Source organism: Manacus vitellinus, unplaced genomic scaffold, assembly GCF_001715985.3.
Source record: "Manacus vitellinus isolate BGI_N305 unplaced genomic scaffold, ASM171598v3 scaffold_52_pilon, whole genome shotgun sequence".
NCBI lineage: Eukaryota > Metazoa > Chordata > Aves > Passeriformes > Pipridae > Manacus > Manacus vitellinus.
The window spans coordinates 1,622,565-1,648,429 of record NW_021940628.1 but is presented as its reverse complement, the minus strand read 5'-3'; the positions used below and the strand labels follow the sequence as shown (position 1 = coordinate 1,648,429).

General features: G+C 48.5%; 1 protein-coding gene across 1 annotated transcript in view; it reads left to right on the top strand.

Moving 5' to 3' along the window:
* MAN1C1 (mannosidase alpha class 1C member 1) overlaps positions 1-21,229 on the top strand; it is a 44,032-nt gene extending 22,803 nt beyond the window's left edge. The window contains exons 4-12 of the mRNA XM_008920552.3: positions 2,030-2,110; positions 4,333-4,427; positions 8,647-8,770; positions 11,266-11,359; positions 14,861-14,976; positions 15,167-15,386; positions 16,886-17,058; positions 18,017-18,132; positions 18,848-21,229. Of these exons, the coding sequence (XP_008918800.2) occupies positions 2,030-2,110; positions 4,333-4,427; positions 8,647-8,770; positions 11,266-11,359; positions 14,861-14,976; positions 15,167-15,386; positions 16,886-17,058; positions 18,017-18,132; positions 18,848-18,968 (1,140 nt within the window). The 3' untranslated portion in view covers positions 18,969-21,229. The remainder of the gene's footprint in view (positions 1-2,029; positions 2,111-4,332; positions 4,428-8,646; positions 8,771-11,265; positions 11,360-14,860; positions 14,977-15,166; positions 15,387-16,885; positions 17,059-18,016; positions 18,133-18,847) is intronic.
* The last annotated feature ends 4,636 nt before the right edge of the window (positions 21,230-25,865 follow it).

Below are 25,865 nucleotides of genomic sequence, written 5' to 3'. Positions count from 1 at the left end.
CCAGTTCTGATCACAGTCTTCTCTAAGAATCCTTTGGGGAAGGGAACCACGAGGTCTGTGGGGGGAAGAAACCACTCAACTGATTATTTTCTTTCTAAGGCCAAAGGGACTACAATGATTCACTCCCAGCCAGGGGCCACCAGGTCAGACTCACCGTGTCTGGCTGAAAATAAGATTCAGTGTTTCATGGTTTTGTGTTTTGGTCTGGGTTATGAAAACAGCTGTAATTATTAGACACTCCAAGGAAGTTTTGTTCATCAAAGAACAAGTTCTGTTTCATCTCAATTAAATGTCTGCCTGTGATAAGACAAGGTTTCTGTTTCAAATGCTGTAGATTAAGATTAAAATCACAGATCTCCTTGTCTGGGCCCTTTGTTGATGTGTCACTGCTGGGACTTGTGCAGTGGGACTGTGGCACCTTGGCAGCAGAGCGAGAGCAGAGGTTTGGAAGGAACAGCACGTCTAAAAATGGCCAGAGGTGCTTCTCTCTGTGGCTTCTGAGCCTCTCCTAGATACTTTTGGGAGCTGTGTTAGACATGCTGGGGCTCTGGGTGCAGCACATGCCTTGCAGTGCAGTCACAGCTCTGCCTTGGCCTCCAGGCCAGCTCTTGCATTTCTTGTGGCCCAGCTGATGGGATCTCCTCAGTGGCACACAGAGAATGTTAAAACCAAAGTGCAGTTCAAGCTTTTATTTGTTTAATGCCAGGCTAGCTGTTATGAAAGATGGTTCTCCCATGTGAACAATGCCTGCAGCTGCCTTTCTAGAAAAGCATCATTTGGGAGGGCATGACTGGCACTCGTGGATTCATAAAAGGCAGACCACATCTGATGGATTTGGTGAATGGCCTCACAGTCTGTTACTGAATCAATAAACAAGGGACAATATCAACTGGGATATAATTTATCTGGATTTCATAAAAGCTTTTACTCTTGGTCTGCAGAATAGATTGATCTGTAAAGACAAGAGTGAATGCTATGGATTGATCGGTGGAGTCAGGGAGCACAGCACAGGGAGACAGGGAGGGAAATTAATTAAATATTGGCTCTGTACAAGGAACTCCAATAGTCCAGAAAAGCGAGATGGGAACTCCAAGGCCCACAAGCTCTGTTGGAAATTGGGTGCTGTGATCTGTCTCATGCAATTGCACTCATCATCTCCAGAAAGCACTTGCTGTGATTTGTGACCTGCAGGTATTTGCAAAGGGCAGGGTAGTGCAGAGGTTCAAGTGTCCCTTTGCTCACTCAGAGTGCTGTGTTGGTGGAAGATCTTTCTGGTTGTTGGCTTTGTGTGTTTGTGTGAGGGTAAGGAATCATTTATGGTGCAGATTTGATAGCCAGGAGCAGGTATTTTTTATAGGCCTTTTTGAATACAATTGTTTTGACATTTGCTAATCATCAGCTGAATTGGCAGAGCAGGACTTGTTCCAGGTGAGTGAGTTCCTGAGGGATTCAGTGAACCACATCCACGTGTGTCTGCTCTGTGGGGTGTGGGGCACACGAACACCACGCAGCCTGTCTGTCCCTTAATATGACCAGGCTCTGGTCCTCTCCCAGCCTGCACACAGGTGAGTCCTCGAATGACTGAAAATATCTACCTAAAGGAAAGCAGGAATTGCATCACATCCATCTGATGCAGTGCCCTCTTCATGAGAAAATGGAAAGTATTTTTTTCCGTGGGGCTGCACAGTTTCCTCGTCAAATAAAACCACTTTAAGGGGTAAATTTTTACCCTAAACTGACTCACAGCTCTTTGCAAGGCCTAACCCAAGAAAGGGCCGGCTGGACAATACATCTGCCCTGGCTGACTTAGGTGTTGTGATAAATGGGGCAATTTGGGTGTTTCTCTTCCCTTCAGACTCCACCTGTCACTGTGGAGCAAATAAAGCGCTGTGAGATCTTGGGCAAAAAGCTGTGCTGCCCTGTGGGTGGGGACTGGGAGACTGAGGGTTCTGCCTGCAATCTGTTCCCCCTTGGCTGCCAGTTACCTGTGCAGACTTTGCAGTCAAGTGTTACCCTCGTGTTCTTTCAGAATGGAGAAGCATCCTTGTTCGAGGTGAACATCCGCTACATCGGAGGGCTGCTGGCCACGTACTACTTGACTGGAGAAGAGGTTTGTATCAGCAGCTCTTTGTGCCTCACACAGTCCCCTGCAGTGAACTGAAAGGGTTCTCCAGCAGCTTTTCTCTGAGCATCAGATAATCCCTCCATAACAACAGGCTAAACCTATCGGGTTTTTTTGTGAATATGGAAATGCCGCTAATGTTCTTTTAATTAAGCCTCGCATAATTACCTTGCACACACCGGGCACGGCTCATTTGCAAAGATCTTTTCTCCTGTGGGCAATTCTAGCAAGACATGTTTCCAGCTTGGACACATTGCTCCCCAGGGAAATGCCATTTGCAGGGATCTTTGTCTTTGCACTTGTTCCTTTCTATTCTAAAGGGGCAGTGAGATTTCATCAAACATCATTCCAGATTCTGCCTCGGGCTAAGGAGGGCAACTGCTGAGGGGCAGGTGCTCCAGACCCAGCCTGGACAGTCTGTCTGTAGCAGTAGTTTCTGAGATGAAGTGCCCTGGGATACAGGGAAGGAGGCTGGCAAACTGTTCCTAGAACACCTTCTGGTGGAAAGGGGTTGGAACTTCCTTGAGGTCCCTTCCAACCCAAACCAGTGTCAGATTTTATGTCCTGCCAACTCCTGTGACAGTGGTACAGCTCCACAAAATGTCCCCTTGCCCTGCAGGTGTGTGCTGGGTGTCACAGCCCCTCCTGTACCGTGGTGGAGCAGCCTTTTGATGGATGCTCCATCCCCCTGGAGTCCTGGATAAAGCAGGAGGCTCTCACTTCCACTTCCCTTCTTTCTCTCCAGCCTGGCAGAGGCCAGGGCTTAATGCCATAATCTGTTTTATAATGTGGCTGGGCTGGAATTTTACAGCTGGCTCTAGAGAGATGAAGAGATTATTCCTTTGCCCTGGAAGTCTTTGGTGAGCAGAAACTCTGATTCAGGGGGGAGTTTTGTGAGTGAAGGAACTGGAGGACTGGCTCTAAATGACAGCTCAGTGCCCATGGCTGGGTCCTGTCCACCATAGCAGAGTGGGATGGCTCCTCACTGCAGAGTGACACCATTGATCCGAGGAGGAGTCACAGGAGCAGCTCTGTTACTTTAGTTGCATTTTAAATGAGTTCCAGGAATGACTTCTCTCCGTGATTTCCCTCCAGGGAAAGCTCTCAAAGACTCAGTGCCCTGACTTGGAGTCTGTCTCAGTGACAACTTCAACAGGTTTCAGATCAACAGAGCAAAAAAGAAACCACATTAAGCCATAAAACTCCAGCAGTGACCTCTTGAAGTCCAGTCAGCAGTGATGCTCAGCAGCCAGGGCAGTGCCTGTCATTTACCCAGTCAGTGTCACTGGGCTGAAAGGCAAAAATCAAGGCCCTGTCTCTTGCTTTTCCTTCTGAACCAACCCCCTTTTTCCTTGTGAGTGTATCAAAGGTCTGCAAGCCCACAGGAGAGCTCAGGTTTCCTCAGTGCTGTATTTTTAGAGCAATAAATTCCTGCCTTCTGAGCACTACCACGACAGGGCTAGAGGTAAAAGGCTTGTGTTTTATCTCCTAAGTCACTTACAGGCTTCCCTTGATCAGGACTAATCTCTGGAGCAAAGATAAGTGCTTGTATCAGTTTGTCCCAAAATAATTGTGGATGGTTGCCCTGTGCTGCAACCACCATAAGCTATAATTTGACTTGAAGGCCCCAAACTGAGGCATTAAAAATGGAAAAGGAGCAGCTTAGCCATGAAACCATGAATCCCTCTTGGAAAAGAGTTGCAAGGGAAAGATTGCTCTTTGGAAATCAAGGTTTTTACAACAGGAGATGACACAAGCTGGACAAACCCATGTTGAAAATCTTAACAGTGCTTCACCCTAGAAAGATTTCCTTTGATTTTAATTCAGTCATTTCACCTCAGCCACCCTGGGAAAGGGAAAAATTTGTCCCCAAAGAGTATCCTTTGGATCAGCTCAGATCATAGGGATTTACTGCCAAAGTATTGGGGGTGTTGTGAGCTCTGGCTGCTCTTGTCCAGGCTGAGGGTTTGGCAGGGGACTGGGCACAGGTTTAGTGTAGATCTTAGAGGAAATTCAGAGAGATACCAAAATTCAGTGTGACTCTTGGTTCAGATCTGTCAGTGGAAGCAGGGCAGCAGCACACCTGAAACAGGGGATTCTTGCAGTTTTTTATGATGACATGCTTGAAAAAGCGGATTTGAAAGAATCCCACGTGACTCTTATTCACAAGGAATCATTCAAACACTTATCCTCTCTTCTTCTTTTAACAGGTGTTCAAGAGTAAAGCTCTGGAACTCGGAGAGAAACTTTTGCCAGCTTTTAACACCCCCACTGGAATCCCACGTGGCGTCATAAATCTGGGCAGGTAAGACACACGTCCTTACAGACACATCCCTTTAGTGCTGAGCATTTGTAAAAGCCCAGGGCTCGAGCAGGAACAGCAGCAGTTCCTCAGAGGTGCCCCCTTCCAGTGCAGATTCTTCGAGGTCATTTGTTTTGCCAACTCAAACCCAAGAGGTGCCTTGGCAGAGATCGCAGGTGACTCAAGTCAAACCCAGCTGTGTTTTATTAATTTTGGGCTGTCCACAGTTTCTCCCTCTACCTCTTGGCAGGGCTCCCTGCTGCAATAGCATTTTCCTCACTCTCATTTTCTTTGAAAGGTTGTTTTGTAGTCTGCACGCAGCGTGGATTTTTGCAGTCTGCCCAACTAGATGCATGTGAATTTATCCAGGCTTCATGCTTGGCAAAAGTGGGAAAGGGGGTGGATGGGACTGGCTGACAGTTTTGCTGCTGAAAAGAGGGGAAAATACAGATCCTCTGGTGGTGTCCCTGTGAGCAGCACTCAGCCAGGTGTGTCCTTCCCTTGGAGCCCCAGCATTCTGTGTCAGGTAGGGGATGTTCTCATGCCAGAGGGGAGCGTTGGGGCAGCTGAGTTAAATACCTGCTGGAGGTCTGTCAGCAAGCAGAGACAGAGCTGGAGGCTGCACTCCTGGTCTCTGCTTCTTGCTCCCTGCCAATAAGGGCTGATTTGCTTGTTTTGATGCCTCCAAACAAATCCCCCGGGTAAGAGCTGAGACAGACAGCAGGAAATGTGGGTTAACAAAAGCCTTTCATCCTCACCTCTTGCAAAACTGGGAGCAGCAGCCATGAAAGTCATTATTCATCTCTTAGCCCAAATCTCCTCTTTGGCTCTGCAGAAGCACAAGACTTCCAAATATTTGGCTCGTGCTGCTCCGTTGCTCAAATATCACCGTCACCCTTCGTTTGTCTTATGTGCTCATGATCCCAGTGAAAATTTGAGCCACCACCACGACTATAATTGTCTCTTTTTGCAGAAGAGACATCCTGCTTCCTCTGCAGCTGATAAAGGCTCGGCAGAGGCTAACCTTTCACAGAAATGCCAAACCCTCCCCTGCTCTTTGTGAAGACAATTGAAGCAGCCTGTGTCTGCCTAGACATTCCCAAAATGTTTTGCTGATGACCTTGACTAAGAGCAAAGAAAATCAACATAACACTGAGCCCACATCCAGAACCCCTGTTACTGCCTTGAGCTCTGGCTTCAGGGCTGTGAAACTGCTGTGAGGGTTGGAGCATCAATTGATTTAGGAGCAGGGATGAAGGGAGCTGCATCCATAGTCTGACTGCTGCAGGAACGTGATGAACAGCCAAAGGCTGTAAACCCAAAGGGGAAGGGATTTACTCGGTGTAAGGGAGTGTGTGGAAGTGGAAGCAGAGGAGGAGATCAAGGTGATGCTGTGAGAGCACACTGACCCAAAGTCAGGGCCAAACCAAAGCCCAGAGGAGTTTTGCAAGAAGGAGTTCTCCCTCCAGTTCTACTTTTGCAAATTCCAGAGAGACATCTTCATCCCAAAAGGAGAGTCTTGCAGCCTGTGTGGGCTTATGTTGGTGGTTGCTCGGGGGGGTGGGTTAAGAATGACATTCAGAAATTTGATTTAGAACACCCCTGGCATTAGGACAATTCTGCATATTTTTGAGGGCCCAAGCACAAAGACAGCCACCCCCCATCTCTTCCATGGCCAACTGGCTTTATCTCTTACTATCAGCTCACACCACCTTTTCCTCTGTGTCCCCTCTCTGCTGATGTCCTTCCCTGTGCCTGTTTTCCATGAGCACTGGATCGTATCTCACACAGGCTTGTTTTCCATCCTGCTGCTCCAACTGCCACGTTGTCTGCCAGGTCCTGGAGTACTTTGTCTTCTCCAGCTGCTGCTCTGTGCTCTCTGTGTTGCTCTGTGATATCTCTCCTGATGCCTTCTGTGCTGTATCCCTGGCCCCTGCTTTCCTTCTCATCTCCCCTAAACCCTCTTCACCTCCAGATTTTTCCTCATCATTCTCTGCTGGCTTCTCTCTTGACTTGGCACTGGTTTGCTGCCTTGGATCTCCATGAGGGAAGGAGGTGATGCAACATTTCAGTCCATGCTTGCACTAGACAGTGTTTAAGGGAGACCCACTTATGTGGGGGATAAAGAGAGTTCTGGGCATGTTCTTTTCCCTTGAAAAAGCCCCTTTGAACAGTGGCTTCCTCTGAGATGTTACAAAACAGGGCAGCTGTGAGGACCCAGTTTGTCCAGTCTGTAATGCTGAAAAAATGTTTTCCTCCAGAGAGTCATTCCACGCTGCTCTTTAACCCAGGGACATGTTGCAGACAGACTCTTGTTTCCCCCAGGCCCCCTCTCCACGAGTTTTGCTGCGATTTTTAACCCAAGGCTCGGGCTCCCGGCAGCACATTCCATGCCCTGCTGTGTTTTTGGGAGGGCAGTTCCCTGGGAGAGGGTTGTGTCGGCCTCTGTGACCCCACATAGCTGCTGTCACAACAAACACAACCCCATTTGGCTGCTTCCAGCACTCCTGATCCACGCTGGCTGGGAAGGCAGTTTCTGTTTGTGAGATCGTATTCGTTACAGCGTCCCTTCGGTGCAGTAAATAAAGAAAAAGTAATTGACTGTTTATAGGTGTGAGAACACTGTGGGGTTGTTCAGCTCACCCAGCCCAGGGCCAGCTGCTGCCAGGGTCAGCAGATATGGCCACTGTGATCTTAATTCCACATTCACCTTGGTCGGACTGCGGGCCCCTCCTGCCTGCACAGAACATTTCTGCCATAAACCCTCGTGTTATTGGGGTGCCCATTTGAGCTGCACTCGGCGTTTCCAAATGAAAAGTGGTGCTGCAGCCTCCTGACATTTTGCAGGGCAGGCTGACGTTTGGCAGTGACTGAGCAATTTGAAACAGCGTGAACATATTGCTTATCTAATGGTTCTTTTTGTCTGGAGGCGAAACAAACAGCTCTGGACCTGGAATGGTTTTCCGTATATCACATGGAGGGAAAACTTCTTTTTTTTTTTCTTTTTTTTTTCTCCTCCTCCTCGGAAGGATCATTAGTTTTAGCCTCCTGTAAACAACAAACCCTCCTCTTCTCCCAGCCAAGCTTCCAGGCGCCATCTAGTGTCACCCCCATCCCTGGAAAGCTGTCACCTCCCGGGAATTAACTGCAAAGGGATGGAAAATCGAAGCTGCGTCACGTCTGAGGTGGCTCAGCCAAACTTCCCTGGGCCAGCACCTGCAGAGGCTGGTTTGGGACCGGGGCTCGAGGTCCTTATGTATATAACCCTATATTCTTGAGGACACTGTCATGTCTGAGTAGGTTTAAGAGGGCACAGAGCAGAGGGGCACCAGGAGGAAGGGGTCGAATGTAAAAGCAGATCCACATCCTTTGGTTAGTTTTCTTTAAGATTTAAGGGAGAGTTGTTGCTCTCCTCATCCCCAAAATCGATCCCTTGCTTTGCTTCAGTGCTGATCTCTCTCTTTGCCTGGACTTGGCAGATGAGGGAGGTCAAAGAGAACCTGAGAAGGGATCCCAGTACATCAAACACAGGGGCAAAGGCACTTTATGTAACTGCCTTTCTTCACGCAGTGTTTGTAGTGCTCTGCTGCCCTACTGTTCTTGCAAAGCACGTGAGATGAGCATCAGTGGGGTGCTCTCAGAGTCAGATTTCTCCTGTTAAGATTCCCCCTGGCTTTTCCTTCCAGTCAGGTGTTCCCAGTGGCACCTTTCCCCTCTCCCCATGTTGCCCTGTGAGCGGGCACACACTGGGAATGTCAGTGCCATGAACACTGTGAGGTCTCCTTGAAACAAGGTGCCTGGGGACTGTCTGGATTCTCCATAAAATATCAGGACATTGAAGATGTGAGAGTTCAACCCAAAGCTGCTTGCAGACACATTTTGCCCCAAAATGTCTCGTGTAGGGCAGGGTGTCAGTGTTCTAACAAGGTTTGCTTGGGGCTGATCCGTTTGGGAGCGATTCCTCTCCCACAAAAAATGTGTTTTCCCAGTATGTGCATTAGCCCAATTCTAAGCAATCCTCTGTAAAACTGCTGCTCCATCCCACTGGAACTGTTCCTTGTGAGAGTCCTGAAAATCCGTGTGTGTCCTTTCCATGGCCCCTGTTGAGACCTGGTGTGCAGCACATGCCCATAGCAAAGGGAGATCTGCACTGGGGCAGGGGGAACCTCGGGCTTTGGCTGTGTTTTCCTGGCAATGAAGGCTCCCTTTTCTCTCCTTGCAGTGGCATGAGTTGGAGCTGGGGTTGGGCATCAGCTGGAAGCAGCATCTTGGCAGAATTTGGTACCTTGCACTTAGAATTCCTGCACCTCTCCGAGCTCTCTGGCAACCCGGTGTTTGCAGAAAAGGCAAGTACTTCCCACCTTGGTCTTTAGTGAATTGGTCTCTTCATAATTCTGGGATGTTTTTCCCCCTGTGTGTGACGTTGTAGCAATTTTGCTCAGACAAGGACACAGCCAAAATTAAACCATCAAGTGGATGCAGACTGCACAGGGAATTGTTAATTCTGATATCCCAACAGCAGTGCCTTGTACTTGCAGAGCTTTTGACTCTGAACAGGCATTAAATGTTGTGCTCCAGCCAGCAAGATTTCTACAGAGGTTATTTTGTGTAGGAAAGGCCTGACAGTCGACATGCTGCATCCTTTTGTGTAACTTTAACTGAAAATCTATTAGTGTTATACATTACCTTGTGGTTTTCTATTCCATAGCTGATCTTGTAGTGCATGTGAGAACATCTTAATAAATACCAGCAACTCATCAGCTTTTTCTGCTCGTCCCTCTGGAACCATCTCTGAGGGAGACAAATTGCTCCAGTTAGAATCCAAACTGCTCCTATGAGCCCAAGGGAAATGGGGCTTGTCCCAAGTCCCAGAGCAGGGTGAAAACAGGCAGTGGCTACAGGATTGTCAAAAAAAGCTCAAAATGATGCTTTCCCAGGGTATGTCCAGTGCAGGTCTGTCAGATGTGAAACAAGGAGAGAATCTGAAGGAAATACAGGAAGAAAGAGGAGGAAGAAGCTGGGAGAGCAAAGTGGAGACTAGGATGGAGTGTCTGGAAAGCAATAAGGGTGGGGTGAGCAAGAGGAATGTCAGGGGGTGAGCAGGAGAGAAAAGCAGAGGGTGAAGGGAAACAAACCCAGGGAACTCTGTAAGGAAGATGAGGAAAGACTGGTGATTTGAACTGAAGAGACAAGCTAGAGATTCCTGAGGACAGTGATAATGACAAATTGCTCAGAGGAAGGGGGGAGCTGAGAAAAGGCCAGTAAAGGGAACAGTGGTCTGGAAAGAAAATGTGTGTGAAGGAAATGAAGGGAATGAAGGGAGGGGAGTTGTGTGGGGAGAGATGAGCACAGAAAACACAAGGGCAGGGAGATGCACTGCTAAAAACTAGAATTGCATCTACATTCCAGTCTCAAACTGTGGTGGCATTTTGAGCCAGGGTCAAGCCTCTGTCCCCAGCCTTATATGTTTTCCTCTTTTCCTCCTGAGCCCATGGAGGGAAAAGGGCAAAACCTTTCTAATGGACTCTCCTGAGCTGATGTGTGCACAGAAAATATATCACATTCATCCTGACACCCTCTGAGAGGCAAAATATAGGATGATGTGGGCTCAAACAGCCCATCCTGTGGGAAATTACTGCAGAGGAACCGATCAACTCATTAACTCACAGCTTGGGACTCCTGTGATTTTAGGAAGAATAAAGTCCATCTGTGTCTTTTATTCAAACATGTCATTAATATGCCAGGCTCCTAAACTTCAGTAAATATTATGCAGCCTGACGACTTACTTGGAAGCACCGACTTAAGTCTGTAGCCAGCTTTGGGCGTACAAATTGTCTAATTTTATAAAAGGTTTAGAGGGTATTAGCTGCTCTGTAGGTTATAATAGAATATTTATGCTGCACAGCATTTAACTGGGTCCCTTATGGGAGAGGCCTATTGGATTTAATGGGAGTGAAACCAAGGGGAGGGTTTAGAGAGTAAGTGTGGCTGTTCTGGGGGTATTAAAGGAGCTGCCTGTCGTTGAAATTAAAGGCCCCAATTCATCATGCTGAGTGACCACGTGGTGAATTTTAGTGCTGTGTGAGTCACTCATCCCTGGCCACTCCTTTCCCTTTGGATCATGGAAAAAATCACCCTCTGCATCTCTCACGTTTCACATTCCCACCCAGATCCCAAGTCACAGAATCACAGAGTCATGGAATGGTTTGGGTTGGCAGCAGCCCTAAAGATCATCCAGTTCCACCTCCTGCCATGGGCAGGGACACCTTCCACTAGCCCAGGTTGCTCCAAGCCCTGTCCATCGTGGCCTTGGGCACTTCCAGGGATCCAGGGGCAGCCACAGCTTCTCTGGGCAACCTGTGCCAGGGCCTGCCCACCCTCACAGGGAGGAATTCTTCCTAAAATTTAATCTAAACTTGACCTCCTTCAGCTTCAGGCCGTTCCCCCTTTTCCTATGACTCCATGCCCTTGTGAAAAGTCCCTCTCAGCTTTCTTGTAGCCCCCTTAGGTATTGGAAGGTGCTATAAGGTTTCCCTGGGATTGCTTCTGGACCGTGTTAGTGAGCTGCTTCCACTGCCTGCTGAACTGGAGCCTTGCAGGGTTTTCAGAATCATTTCTAAAATCCCACAGAGCTGGATAAAGATTGGGCTGAGCAGTCCAGCCCAAAAGCTTCTCCATCCCAGAGAGCCGTGTCACTGGGCTGTGCCTGATCCCAGTGTTCCAGGCTGCTGTGCCTGTTCAGGAGGGATCAGCACTGAGGAATTAGAGACCTTGGTGACAGAGCAAGCCTCCAGCTCTGTCAGCAGAGCAGTAACACCATTCTGTCTCTCCTCTCTCCTAGGTGATGAACATCCGCAGAGTCCTCAACAGAGTGGAGAAGCCCCAGGGCCTTTATCCCAACTTCCTCAGCCCGGTGACAGGGAACTGGGTGCAGCGTAGGTATCTCTCTGTGTTCAGCCCTGCCTGGAGCGTTTCAGTCTTTCCATTTTTCTTCAGGAAGCAGTAGCAACTGTCAGAGCAGCAAGCCAAGAAAATGTCTTGTCAGGCAGCCTGTTATACATGTGATTGGATAATACAGCCCGATTTGTAAGATGCAATACAGTAATTGCACACTTATTCCATCAGCCTTGTTTCCAGCTGAGTGTCTCACCTCCAGAGAGAATTAGGGCCTTTCTTGCACGGGGGAGGATAATGGTACATGGTCCATCACACAGATATTAGAAATCAGCACATCCCTTTAAGACTTCATCCTGCAGTCAGCACAGAGCCCGTGGACCTGCTCGGGAGCCGCACGGGAAGGCTGAGCAGAAGCACTGTGAGATTTACCTCTGGAATGTGCTGCAGCAAGTAAGGAGCCACCTGGAGAGGCAGAGGGCTTGTAAGAGTCTTGGATCCCCCTCGGATCTGGGGCTGCATTCTCCTGTGTGCTCTCCTGTTCCTGTTACCATGGTACCTCTGCATCGTGCGGTTTGGTGCGAGAAGGATGAGACAGGAATGTTTTCTTTCCTCTTGTTGAGAACCCAGCACGGGAGATGTGGGCATTAAGTAGATACTGCCCTGGTATGAAAGGGGAGCAACAACAAGGAAGGGGCTAGAAAAGAGCAGGGAAATATTAGAAGCAGTGTGCCCAGGGACAGGTTATTTACTTTCCTGCTTTACACACACGGCCCCCTCCTTACCCAGAGAAGAGACTGTACCCCTCTTCTTGGGTCACCCAAGTTTGCCCTCTGCTAGGAACAGGAGGTGCTACTTCTGCTGCTCTGACCTCAACCTTCTGCTCTCTTATTGATTTGCTTGTTTTGGTTGCTGGATTTCGTGTTCCTCTGTCAAAGGAATGAAAAGTCTCTTTGTGCAGAAGATGTTTTGAACCTGTCAGTGGGTTACATTTATTGTCTGGGCAGGTTGCTTTTAGTCCTTACATTACCTGGTGTCTCCATGTCTCGCTGCACTCTTTGTTCAGCTGGATCACTCCAGGCCTTTCCAACTGTATTAATGGCTCTGATGGTACCTGACAGGCAGTTGTGTGGCTGAGGCAGGGACAGAGCTGTGGCTGTGAGCAATCCCTGACCTTCAGCTGCCACATGAGCACCTCTAATGGTGACTGACAGGTGTCCCAGCAAAGTGTCTTGGATGGTCACAGTTATCCTGTTAAACCAGAGCTGTCCTTTGGGGCCGTGGGGAAAGAAAACAGGTTTCTGTTCAACCCAGTAATTGATCTTCAGAGTTATCCCATCCCTTTGTAAGCAGTTCAGCTTCCCCTCTGCATTTGTCTCTGCAGAGTTGTTGTTATATGTTCCACTTGAAAAGCTCATCTCCCATCCCCTGCTGCACCCTGAGATCCCATTTCCTTGAGGTTATTCCCAGTGGCAGCTCCCAATTCCACGCTGTACATTCCACCAGACACCAGCATTAGTTCTGCCTGTTTGGTGGTGCTGAGAGGAGGAGAAGTGCCTGGCTTTGCCATAACTGGTCATTACAGAATCTCTGGGAAACTGAGGAGCTGTGCTCTTAACCCAGGTGGGGACGATTCTCGGCTGGATACCCAGCACTCATCTCTTCTGCCACTGATTTAATTCTATTTTATGCCTGCAGATTTCACTTCATTGCCCTGACCTGCTCCCACCCCTTGCTGACGTAAAGAGAGGCCTGTTGCTGGTTTTCAGAGCATATTAAAAGTAGCCTCTGATTACTGGTTCAGGGATAGGCAGATCTATGCCAAAGCCTGCAAATAACCTGACTCCCAGACAGACTTTCAGCCCATGGCACAGGCTGTTTGTGGCAGTTGCTCATCATATGACCTTGTGATCTCAATCCATATTCCAAGGAGCGAAAAGACTGATCAGCCCCTTCTGCATCTGGTGAGAAAGAGATGAGGACCAAAGCAGGGAGGCAGCTGCAGCCTGTTCCCTGTAGGTGCCAGGCTCTCATCTTCTCTCATCTTCTCTCTTGCCATTAAAGCTCTTTGCAGGAAGCCGTTTTTCTTGAAATTGCTGTGATTTTCTTAAAAGGTGTATCTCTGACCTGGTTGGATGAGCAGATCTCCTAAATGAAAAGTCTGTGCTGTACCTCTTCTGAGTGCAGTTGTTACCTTTAGAAAATTAAAGCCCAGTCCCCTGCTGAAAGAGGAGATTTGTTTATGCAGAGTGCCTGGGAGGCAAACGCTGGCAAAGCTGATGCCATATGGAAAGCAATTATGTACCAGAGCTCCTGCTTTGGTGATTTTATGAATGACACACTTAGGATCACAGAGCTGCTCTTTGAAGACAGGCTGTGCAGCCGGTGTTTGCAAATAGTCTGTCCTCTCTTTTTTTTTTCCCCCCCCACTGAATTCATGCGTCTAATCCCATTGTTTTGCTATGGATTATTCCGTGGATCATTGGACACAGTGTATCAGGGATGTTTGCTCTTCAGGTCAGGAAAATGCATGGCTGTTGATTTCTTCTGCTGGTAGGATTTAGCATTTAGAATAAGCCTTGGGACTTTATGTTTGTACAAGGCAAAGGAAAACAAAAATCCGAACATTTAAGTCCGAGCACCTGCTGCATCTGCTTCCCTTGGAAATGAGGATGGTGCAGACCCAGGGGTGGACACTGTTAATTAACAGGGGCTGCTTAGTCCACGGTGGGTAATTTGTCTTGCTCTCCTAGAAAGGGGAGTGCTTGGCTGCTTGAAGAGTGAACGCTGCTCTTCCCCCCGTGGTGCAGTTTAAAGCCATAAATCCATCCAGCAGCTCCCCCCGGGCACAAACCTGCAGCTGTCGTGCCCATTTCGCACTGCAATCCTTCAGCATCCCCCTGTAAGGTCAGAGCAGGGTGTTCTCTGAGCAGACAGCCCTGGAAATCTGATTTCTGCAGAGGGAGATATTCAGTGCACATCCTTGTACCTGACTTTATCATTTTAATACGCCAGCAACCCCAGCCTTCCCCAGGGCACAGAGTCCCACTGTGAGCCAGGAATACAAATGGCACGACGGAGAAGTCCCTCCAGCAGCCCCTTGCTGGCAGCTCTGTGGGATAGAACACACATTCTCCCTTTCCTGAGGCAGGGAGACAGCTCCCAGGGGCTTCATATACATGGAGATCTATCAACACCCCCCCCACTGCTCTTGGTTTATGAGGGTGGGATTTATGATGATCACTTCATAAACAGGAAGCATCTTCAGGTTGCAGTATAAATAACTTGTAAAATAAGACCTCTGAATGGTTTTGGTGAGGGATATTAATGCTCTGTAAAATGACAGGACATTTTTCTTCTGATTGCACTTTCCACCTTTCTTCCCCTTTGAAAAAGAAATGCTGCAAGCTCTCCCCAGGAAAACTGGGAAGAGGAAGGAGAGAACAAGGGCATTAAATAGGACGTGGTTGTTTCCCCTTTGTAAAGCAACTGCTCATTGTATGCCATGAACCTGAGGTTCTTTTCTGGCTTTCCCACTACAGACCACGTCTCCATTGGGGGGCTTGGGGACAGCTTTTATGAATATCTCATCAAATCTTGGCTGATGTCAGACAAGAAGGACTTGGAAGCTAAAAAGATGTACGACGATGCACTAGAGGTAAGGAGCAGGTTGCTGCTCTGTGTTTTTTTTTGGGGGGGACATTATTCTCAGGAAGGTTTCAGGTCTTCAGAATGTCTTGGATCTTTGGGTTTCCTTGGTGTTCACTCCTGTATCTTGAAATACTTAGTGAGTAAGTTTTACTTACTGTCCACTAAGTATCTTGAAGCCTTGATTTTCATCCCTTTAGGCAATAGAAAAGCATTTGGTCAAAAAGTCTGCTGGAGGATTGACCTACATCGCTGAGTGGAGGGGAGGCATCTTGGACCACAAAATGGGCCACTTGGCTTGTTTCTCTGGGGGCATGATTGCACTTGGAGCTGAAGATGCTGGAGAAGAGAGGAGGCAGAGGCACATGGATCTGGCTGCAGAAATAACAAACACATGTCACGAGTCTTATGCACGCTCAGGTAAACCCGTGGGCTGCCTGGAAGTGTGAGTGAGGGATCACCCACAGCCTCAGGAGGCTCAGGGTTGTGTGGCAGAGGTTTGCAGTGGGGTATTTTGTGCTTCAGCAGCATCTGCATCCCTGTGTGTGATTTTCACTTGGCTTTTCTGGGGTATCTGGAGGAGACAGCAATATGTTTTACACAGCAGGCAGCTGGAGCAGAGGGACAGGCAGATGTCAGGCCCTGTGGCAGAGCTGGGAATTGAACCCAGGGCTGAATCCTAGTCCTGCCTCCCAGTCACAGAACCAGCCTTCTCCCAACAGGACTGTAGTTTGAGTCTGTCCTTTCACATCCCTGTGTGGACAAGAAGGGAAGATTAACAGAGATTAATTGCAAAGCATCCCACTATATGGAGCAGAGCAGCTGAGAAGCCCAAGAGGGGAGTGCTGGAGACCTGCAGCTGCTGGCAGGAACCAAAAAAATGAAGTTGCTCAGCCTTTCCCAGCTGTCTGAGCAGAGGCTGAGTGAGTCTTTTCATTTCACAAGTTCAGTAAAATTTGTTTCATCACCCAGTGCTTATCAGTGCTCTGGGAGAGCAGGGACTGGTGATGAATGAAGGACTAGGTTAGTTCTCTGCCTGCAGGAGCTGTTTTGGACACCACTCCTTTCTTTGTAGGCATCTCTGCAGCTCCTGGGAGGCTGCAGGCAACGAGGCAGCTTTCCAGGACTCTGTCAGGCACAAGTCTGCCTCCACTAACTGTTTGTAAAGATTGTTTCACACCTTCCTCACATCCCCAAGCCCATATTGGCAGTCGGTGTCCAGCACGTTTGCCCAGTAAACTTCCAGCTAACATGAAATGATGTTTGCAAATAACTCCTCCCCCCCCACCAACACTTACAGAGCTAAAACAAACCACATGAACTAACAACCCTCTGGTTGTGAGTGCCTGGAGCCAATTTTCACCTTCAGCAACATCCATCAGCTCAGAAAGGACAGCAGCAAGCTGCCCACAGAGTTTCAGTGCTGGCATTTCAGCAGGCTCAGTGTTCTGCAAGAATTGTCTGTGCATGTCACCCTGCATGGGCAGGGACACCTTCCACTAGCCCAGGTTGCTCCAAGCCCTGTCCATCCTGGCCTTGGACTCTTCCAGGGATGAGGCAGCCACAGCTTCTCTGGGCAACCTCATAAGCAACCTCTACAGTTTCCCTGTTTTCAAACAGGTGTTGCAAATGGGGATCTGAGTGCTAGTTAATGCCTGCAAGAGATTTGAGTGTCCCTCTTATGTAAGGGACACTCAAAAAGACCAAGGTACTCTTGATGCCTTATTTTTAAAAGCCCAGTGAAGTTGGTTAAGCTTCCCCATCATCCCCTTGTCTCCTCTCCAAAGAGGCTGCGAGCGAACCAGAAGAAAAGGCTCATCCAAGCTTTTGTTCAATGTTGGCAGCCCTGAGCCACATAAGAGCACCTGGATGGTCTCTTTACTTGTTTTGTCCTCCTGCATGTGTGTGATTTTGGGCAGATACCAAACTGGGCCCCGAAGCCTTTCGCTTTGATGCCGGGAGTGAAGCCATGGCAACCAGGCTGAGCGAGCGGTACTACATCCTGCGGCCGGAGGTGGTGGAGAGCTACATGTACCTGTGGAGGCTCACCCACGACCCCAAGTACAGGCAGTGGGGCTGGGAGGTGGTCAAGGTAAGCCTGAAGAAGTCATGGTAACAACTTTCTTGCTGGGTTCCTACAAAAATCTTTCCTTCGGTCTGTAGAAAAAAAAAAAAAAGGCAGAAATTATTTATAAGTCGTGTTAGGTGTTGAGATACATTAGTGGAGGTGTTCAAGGCCAGGTTGGATGGGGCTCTGAGTAACCTGGTCTAGTAAAAGGTGTCCCTGCCCGTGGCAGGGGGGTGGAATTAAGGATCTTTAAGGTCCCTTTCAGCCCTGTGATTTTACATTAGCAATGGGGCAGGAATACACAAAATAGCTCAGTTTGGTGTGGCATCTCTGTTGATTGTTGTGGATGTTTCCTCCTCCTTTTGGGCTACAGTCAGTCAGGGCAGTGGAGGTTTGTGGACAGGAGTGCTGCAGACAGCAAAACCTCCCATTAATGTAAAAACCCTCTGCAAAAAGGAGTCAGCCTTGTGTTTGAAGTCTCTGGAGTGCTCAGCACCACTGGTTTGTAGTTAGCCAGGGAAACCCAGCAAAGCTGCCTCTGTCCTTTGTTGTGTCTTCTTCCTACAAAGACCTCACAGTCAGAAGGCCCCTTACCCATTCCCAGCTCATGCAAAGCCCCTTGGCTGCTGCCCCATGTCCTGGCAGGGGCTGCTCCAGTGGCAGAACTGTCCTTTGTGTGCTTGCCCTGGAAAAGAGGCCCCACAAACAGCTTGAGCTGCCTCTGGAGATCTGAGTTTGCTGTTTGTGTGGTGTCAAGGTCAATCAATCACCTAACTTAGGTGGCTGATGTTTCTCTTACTATTTCATTAGAGCTATCTTGATTCCCAGAGTCTGGAGCAATCACCACACTCTTCAGTGAGGGACAGAGGCTGTGATAAACCTGGAATTTGATTTGTACAGCTGGCTGGTAATGCAGCTGATGATGATTAATGAGTTGCTCCACGCTGCTGTGTGTCACTGAGGTTTCTTTTTTCTTTCTCAGGCCCTGGAAAAACACTGTAGAGTAGAAGCTGGTTTTTCTGGCATCAGAGATGTTTACACCACAACCCCAACCCACGACAACATGCAACAGAGTTTTTTCCTCGCAGAGACTCTGAAGTAAGTCTGGTGTCACAGAGGCCTTTCAGAGTAGCATAATTCCTGCAGCACCAACACTCTGGTCTGCAATAAGTCTCTGGTACTAAGGAGGAAGTCTTCTCTTCTAGTGGAAGGTGTCCCTGCCCATGGCTGGGGGTTGGAAGGAGGTGATCTTTAAGGTCCCTTCCAACCCAAACCATTCTGTGGCTCTGGGGGGAAAACTGGGCAGGCTTTGGGTGCTCTGAAGCTTTGGCAGTTTCCTGCTGTAGAACCACTGCTGTCCTTGGTCTCGAGGTTCCTGCTCATGTGCTGGATTTAAAGAACTCTCTTCCTTGTGCCTTAGAGCTGCTCTAAGTGGGCGGCTCTGGCTGCTGATCTCCCTTGAATTTGCCTCTGATGGTTTAAGAGGCAGCCCTGTCCTCTGCCAGGTTCATGTCCTGCACTCAGAGGAGGCACGACTGTGGCCTGAATCTGCTGCCCCTTGGTGCAGGTCTGCTTTGCTGGTTGTGTGAATGTTTGGGGGGGCTGAGCATGGATGCTCATCCCTTTTTGCCCCAGGGGTGGTGGTTTCCAGCAGGAGAGTGAGCCAGGGGGTCGGGAAATGTGCCACCACAGATTGTGACACCCGTGGGCAATGGCAGCCCCATCACAGTCCTGCTGCTTGTGCGTGCTTGGGGTCCCACCTGGGCTTCCTCTGACCTCCCTTTGTGTCCATCTCCTTGCCCTGTGGCTCCAGGTACCTCTATCTTCTGTTCTGTGAAGATGACGTGCTGTCCCTGGACGACTGGGTGTTCAACACCGAGGCTCATCCCCTGCCAGTCAACCACACGAACTTTAAAGCAGCTGTGCAGCAGTGAGGCCCTTGCCCAGCACCTGCTTCTGTGGGTCACTGCTTTTCCTTTCCATTAAAGGAATCCCTGTTGTTCCTAAAATGGTATTTTGGGGCACTAGTCCAATTCCGGACAGTATTCTACTGGGAAGATGGAACCATGATGTAAGCACCTTCTTTTCCTCTGTGAGGAGCTCTATTAGCCTGATAATGAGATGTTTATTCTGGGCCATATTGTACACAGTTCATAGACATTCCTTTATACAGAGAATTTATATGAAATCCACTGATTTTGCTTTATAGTGGCCAAAGGACTGGAAGTTTGCCATAAAATAGACACAAACACACACACACATCCTCCTTTCCTTTTTCTGTTTCATTTTTGCCTTTTATATGCTCTTGGATTTATCAGCTTTCCAATGAACAGTTTTCAACATACTGTGCTTTCTGGTGGTGGGCTTTGGGGGCACTTTGGGAAGGGCAGGAGAATGAGGAAGGGGAGTTGCCCTTGATGTGGAGTGTGTGGGGATGGATGAGGAGCCAGCTGAGAGCTCAGGGCTTGGGATTAGAGAGAGGACAGGGAAAGATGACCTTACAGTGGGTGTCTGCTGCAGGCACCTGACCAGGGAGAACAAGAGGATCGGACCCTCCACAGACAGGTAGGAGCAGCATCAGGTTTGAATTTGCAGACCTTGGTCTTCATGGGGGACTTCAACCCTCCTGGTATCTGCTGGAGGGACACACAGCAGGGAATGAGCAATCCAGGAGGTGCTTTGAGTGGACTGATGATAAATTCCTCCCCCAAGTGACAGAGGAGCCAACAGAGGGGCTCTGCTGGCCTCACACCAGCCAGGGGCTCGCTGGGGATGTGAAGGTCAAAGGCAGCTCTGGCTGAAGTGACCATGAGCTGGTGAGTTCAGCATCCTGAGGGCAGGAAGGAGGGGGAAAAGCAAGCTCAGCCCTGGGCTTCAGGAGAGCAGACTTGGACCTCTTCAAAGATCTGCTTGGAAGAGTCCTATGGGATCAGAGCTGGAGGGAAGAGGGGCCTGAGAAAGCCAGTAAATATTCAAGAGTCATGTCCTCCAAGCTTAAGAGAGTTCCATTCCAGTGAGCAGGAAGTCAGGCAAAAATGCCAGGAGGGCTCTGTGGATGAGCAGAGAACTCCCAGTCAAACTCAGACACACCAAGGAAGCTGAGGGTGGAAGGAGGGACAGGTAACCTGGGACCACTGCAGAAACATTGTCTGAGCATCCAGGGCTGACATTAGGGAAGCTAAAGCCCAAATGGAATTGAATTCAGCCAGAAATGTCAATGACAAGAAGAAGGGCATCTATAAGAAAATAGGATACAGAAGGAAGATTGGGAAAATGAGGGCCCACTGTTGAACAAGACAGGAAACCTGTTACACAGGACGTGGAAAAGGTGGAGATACCAAATGTTGCCTTTGCCTCTGTCTTGACTGGCAGGACCAGGACTCCCAGGTTCCACAGACTGGGGGGGAAGGCTGGAGCAAGGAAAGGTGTTCCTTCTCCTCCCCTCAGCACAGGTGAGGCTACACCTGGAGTGCTGTGTCCAGTTCTGGGCACCCCAGTACAGGAGAGACATGGACAGGCTGGAGAGAGTCCAACAAACAGCCAAGGAGATAATAAGGGACTAGAACATCTCTCCTCTGAGGAAAGGCTGAGAGAGCTGGGACTGTTTAGTCTGGAAAGAGAAGGCTCCAGGGGGATCTTATTAATGTATAAAAAGACCTGGAGGGTGGGTGCAAAGATGAGCCAGGCTCATGCCAGTGGAACCCAGTGACAGTTCCAGAGGCAACGGGCACAAACTGAACACGGGGAACGTGAGGAAACACTTTTTTACCCTGGGGGTGACCAAGCTCTGCCACAGCTTGCCCAGGGAGGCTGTGGAGTCTCCATCCTTGGAGATACTCAAAAGCTGCCTGGACACAGCCCTGGGATCCAGGTGGCCCTGCTTGAGCTGGGGGTTGGGGCAGGTGGACCCTGGAGGTCCCGTCCAGCCTCTGCCATTCCGTGATTCTGTGACTCTGTGGTGTCAAAATTGTAACTGAACCAAAACCTCTCTGCAAAATCCTTGATCCTAATGTATTTTTATATACTTTATCTGTGCTCCTAAAACACATTTACCACACATCTCATTTAACTTTCCTTCATCGTTTTTGTGTTTTTCTACTTTTATTTGGAGCTAAGTGTTACGAGTCACTTGTAATAATTTCACTGCTGTAATAGTCAAATCTGTGAAACAGAATAAAAGTCTTGTAAAATAAAATGCCTCTTCTGGTTGATCCTGTAAAATACCTGTTACACTATGTTTGGAATAACTAGGTGACAATACTGGTTGATTTAAAGAGTTTTGCACAATAGATGATGTTGCTTTCTAGAGTAATCCAGCCAGTGTATGAACAGCAATTTCCAGCTCTCTTGAATTTCTGGATCTGGGATCAGCATTCCCTCTGATCACTGCAAAGCTGTGTGGCCTTTGAGGATGGAGGATTTTGGTTCATTCTTGTGACATTCTCTCGATAATCGGTTCATTCAGCGACTGGGGAAAATAGGAGTTGCTTCGAGCAGGTTGTGAAGACAAAAAAATGTTGTTTCTAAATTCCTGCCTTTGTAATTCCCCAAGAGAAATAAGATTGTCAGATGGGGACTTAGCATTATCCAGGGGATAAAGATACTGGCTGGTAAGTCTGGCCTAGAGGAATGGTTGTTGGTAAATAAACATCTTGGGAGTGAGCTGTGTTATCCAAGAGATTTGGATACCAGGAAGCTGTTCTAGCTCAGAGGATTTTTATAATGGATTAAGGGAATTCCTTAAATAAAAATGTCCTGCTCTTGGAGTAACTCAGAACACTTCGCCTGGAAAAATTTAAACCCCTAAAATAAACAGCATGGTTCTAGTTTCCTTTAGAAATAGGTGCTTGGTGTTACATTACATTGGTTGTTTTCTCTTCTGCACAAGGGAGCAGGAGCTTGTTTGTGGCATCCCACATCTGCAAATGCCTCTGCCTGTGCTCCCAGACATCACTGAAATCCCCGGGGGCCAGAGGATTAATCACAGGCATCAAGTTAAGCATGCCTGTGTTTAGCAGGAGTAAAGATTTATTCCAAGGATCAGCTTTGTTCCAAGGCCTGGCCCTGATCCATAACCGGGATTTTTCTGTCCTACGGCAAGGCAGGTAACAGAAATGTTTGTCCTGCTGGTGTCTTGAAATGCTTCTGCCCTTCCCTTCCTCGAGCCTTGGCTGGAGGCTCCTGCTCAACCAGAACTTGGGAGCCCTGGGTGGGATTTGGGCCCGTATTCCTCCTGCCAGGTGGGTGGGGGGGATGGATCTCTGTCCACCCAGAGGGGAACCCCTCGGTTTCCAGACTGTGAGCAGGTCAATCAATGGGGTGTCACGTTGAACCAGAGGTTTGGCTTTAAATGTCTGATGGGAGGATCTGGGAAGATGTTTGTCTTTGAGCTGCTTTCCTGCCTTTCTGTCCCAGGCGTGTGGGACATCAGTGGGGATTCTGTTGTCTGTGGTTGCTTTTTTAGTGTTTTTTCCCTACTTTGAGCCACCAAGCAATTTGATCAGCCTGGGTTATTGCCCATTTCCCCTGTTACATTCAAATTCAGAAGCCGTGATTACCATCTTAATTTTCACCGCCAGAGCATGTGATATTTTATATCAGAAGGAATTTCCTGTAAAATGAAGTTCTGATAACAGAAAGTTGCATTAGTGGTGGAGATGAAAACTAATCCCTATCGCTGAGGCTGCTGTCGCTCGGCCTACACGGAGATAAGACAAAACCATCCAGAAAACAAATGCATCTTTTTGTAACCCACACTTCATTTTTACGGCGTTATTAAATTCCCTTGGAAGGCTTTCAGCAGAATTGGTTATTGAATTCAAAAGCCTGGCAGCCAGAGTATTTTTCCACATACGTTTTGATCTGATCTATTTATCTGATTGTTTCAGATGTGATGCACGAGCACTGGCTCCCAGTGCCAGCAGAGTTCCAGCAGCTCCTCCTGATCACGTTTGGCTCTCTGGCTTCATTCCCTGTGTAGCCTCCAGCAGGTACCGTGCTGGAGTTGGGAGTCCTCTCAATAAAACACCTGCTTTGTGAATGATTTCGTCCAGGGAGAGCCACGGTGTCCAGACTGTAAGTGACCCACAGATTGGATTGTTCCTCCTCAGTAGGAAAGGCCAGGGAGGAGCTAGGAATGCAAGACATGGGAATTGGCTCTTGCCCTTCAACTGAATGGTTTACTTTGAAATGTCTCAAACTTCATTTCCCTCCGCAGCCTTTGCTGGCCGTTCATTTTCTGGGATGAACTCTGTGATTTCCATGTCACCTCTGGTTTTCTCATCCCCTCCAAAAAACCCCAACGTGAAACCAGACTTGGCTACTCCTTGTTCCTTACAGTTTCCAGAGGATTAATGTTTTTGAGCCTCAGTCTGGTCAGGACTTGCTTCCCCGGGGAGGGGGGTTCTGTTTCCAGGTGCTTTTTCCATTCGAGCACAGAGCTCAGGTTTTACAGCCTCATTCCATTGCTCTGTGATGGGTTTGGCTTTTGATCCAGGGTTTCAGGCAATGGGAACAGGGCCATGGATTGAAACAAGGACAGGGTTCCTCTGCTCTCCCAGCATGCTGCCCTGGAATGTGGAGTGACTGCCTGTGCTCTGACACATGGAAAACCCATCCATCTCCTGCAAAAAAGGTTGCTCCAAGTTTTTCATCCCTGCCACCAATTTCTCGCTGTTTTTCTTAAAGTTCTCCCTCCTGACAAAGGGAAAATCTGGGATAGTTTTTCCTGCTGGGTGAATTCTCTTGGTGGAAGTCTTCCCTGTTATTTTTCTGGGATTCCCTTTGATACAGGTGTGCCACACAGCAGAAGTCTGGATATTTAACATTCTTCCTGAGTGCTGTAATCTCAGGACCCAGCAGTGCAGAGCCAGGAGCTGCTGGGTTTGTTCTCTCTTGAGGAGGATCAGCTCCCAGCAGACACCCTGAATTATTTGACCTTTTGTCTTTTCATTCTTTTTCCTATCAAATAATTCTCCCGTTTGTCATCTTTATGTGGTGGCTGATGACACTGGAAATGGTTCAGCTGTAAAATGAGCCTCTCATTTAAACAGGATCACCTCAGCTCTGCCAACCAACCTTGTCAGGTCTCCTCCACCGAGGGAGCTCCAGGCATTGTCATCTCATATCACCTCTTGCTCTTGCTCATTTCCCAGACAACCAAGTCCATTTGTCCTGTTACATTTTGTGCTGTAAAGGTACGTGCTGGGTTATTTGAGGTCAACAACAGCTCTCCACACCTTAATGGGGCCGGGAAGTATTAAAGCACATCTAAAGTGCTTGAGTGTTCACCTCATTCACTCCTGTCTCTGCTCCCAGACACCATTTCAGTCCTCTGCTAATCCAGTTCCTCCCATCTCCTTCCCATGGCCCAAGCACAGGTTCTGTGATGGATGGGGAGGTCAGAGTGAAGAGCAGCTGTAGAGTTTCATGGAAGTTTTCCTCTATGGTGGAGCTGGCAGAAGGAAGCTTCTCCTTTCTCCCTTGGCTGTGCAGGTGAAACAACACTGATGTGAATCACAAATTGACTCAGCTCTCAGCCGATTCTGGGTTTTGGGCTCCTCTGCCTGGTCCCAAGCTTTCACCTTCACTGTGGGGATCTGTAGTAGAGAGAGGAACAGTCCCAAGTCCCAGTCCTGGCCCAAGACACCACCCAAGTTTTGCTGGCTGGTGGAAACCACCCACTCCCATCCTGTGCTGCCCAGGGGGACCATCCTCATCCTCCCTCCTCCATGCAGTCACCACTGTTCTCTTAATGGCTTGGTCATGCTCTCCTCATCTCCATCTGAAATGCTCTTTAAACCTAAAACAAAAATGATTAGGCAGGCTTAGGAAACGGCAAAAGCTTCAAGGGATTAAATGCTAACACTTCCTGCTACCCTTGGAGAGATCAAACACTGTGCTGTTCGCCCTGCAGCGGCAGAAAACGGCACTAAATCTTCCCCTGCAATCAGGGGATTTCAGGATTGCATGTACTGAGGAGCAGGAGGCTGAGTTATGAGGAAAGATTAAAATGACAAAATATATATATCTTGGCCGAGCCACTGCTAAGAGACGGTGTGACAACAACGTGACACCCGTGTGGATGGACCTGAAGGGCACAGAGAACACGGGGAGGTGGAAGAGTTTGGGGTGAACGTGGGGTGATGGTAGAAATGACCTGAAATGTGAGGGTGATGTTGGAGGCAGGAGGCCTGAGCACCATCGCCCCAGGCTCACAAGTCATTCCCACCCACTGATTCCCATCCCTGCCATCCCGGGGCTTAAACATCAGCGAAATCACTGCAAGTGAAACCACTGCTACCTGTTTTGTTAAAACACACCCATTTTGGTGAACTAAAACCAAGGAGAAGTTCAGGATATGGCTCTTTTTTGGGGAAGTGCTGAATTAAGGGCCAGAGACCACTCTGGAAATTTGGGAGTGGACACATACACACACGCAGCTTTTCCAATGATAATAAAGGCAAAGCCCACAGGAAGCATAAAACCAAGGAGAAGTTCAGGATATGGTTGTTTTTGGGAAGTGCTGAATTAAGGATCACCCTGGAAATTTGGGGATGCACACACACACACCCCGCTCTCCCATCGATAACAAAGGCAAAGCCCACAAAGAGCACTGGAGAGGAGCGGGTCCATCCCCTCCCAGGGCCCCGCCAGCGGAGACGTTTAAAGCCAAAAAGGATTATTTTTTTCCTGAGCCAGCGACGGTCGTTTAACCCTAAAAAAGAGGTGTTTTGTTTTTTTTTTTTTTCCCAGACCGAGCACTAAAAAAACACTAAAACACTAAAAAAAAAAGTGTGTTTTTCCTGGCCGAGCCCCGGCCGGCGGGGCCC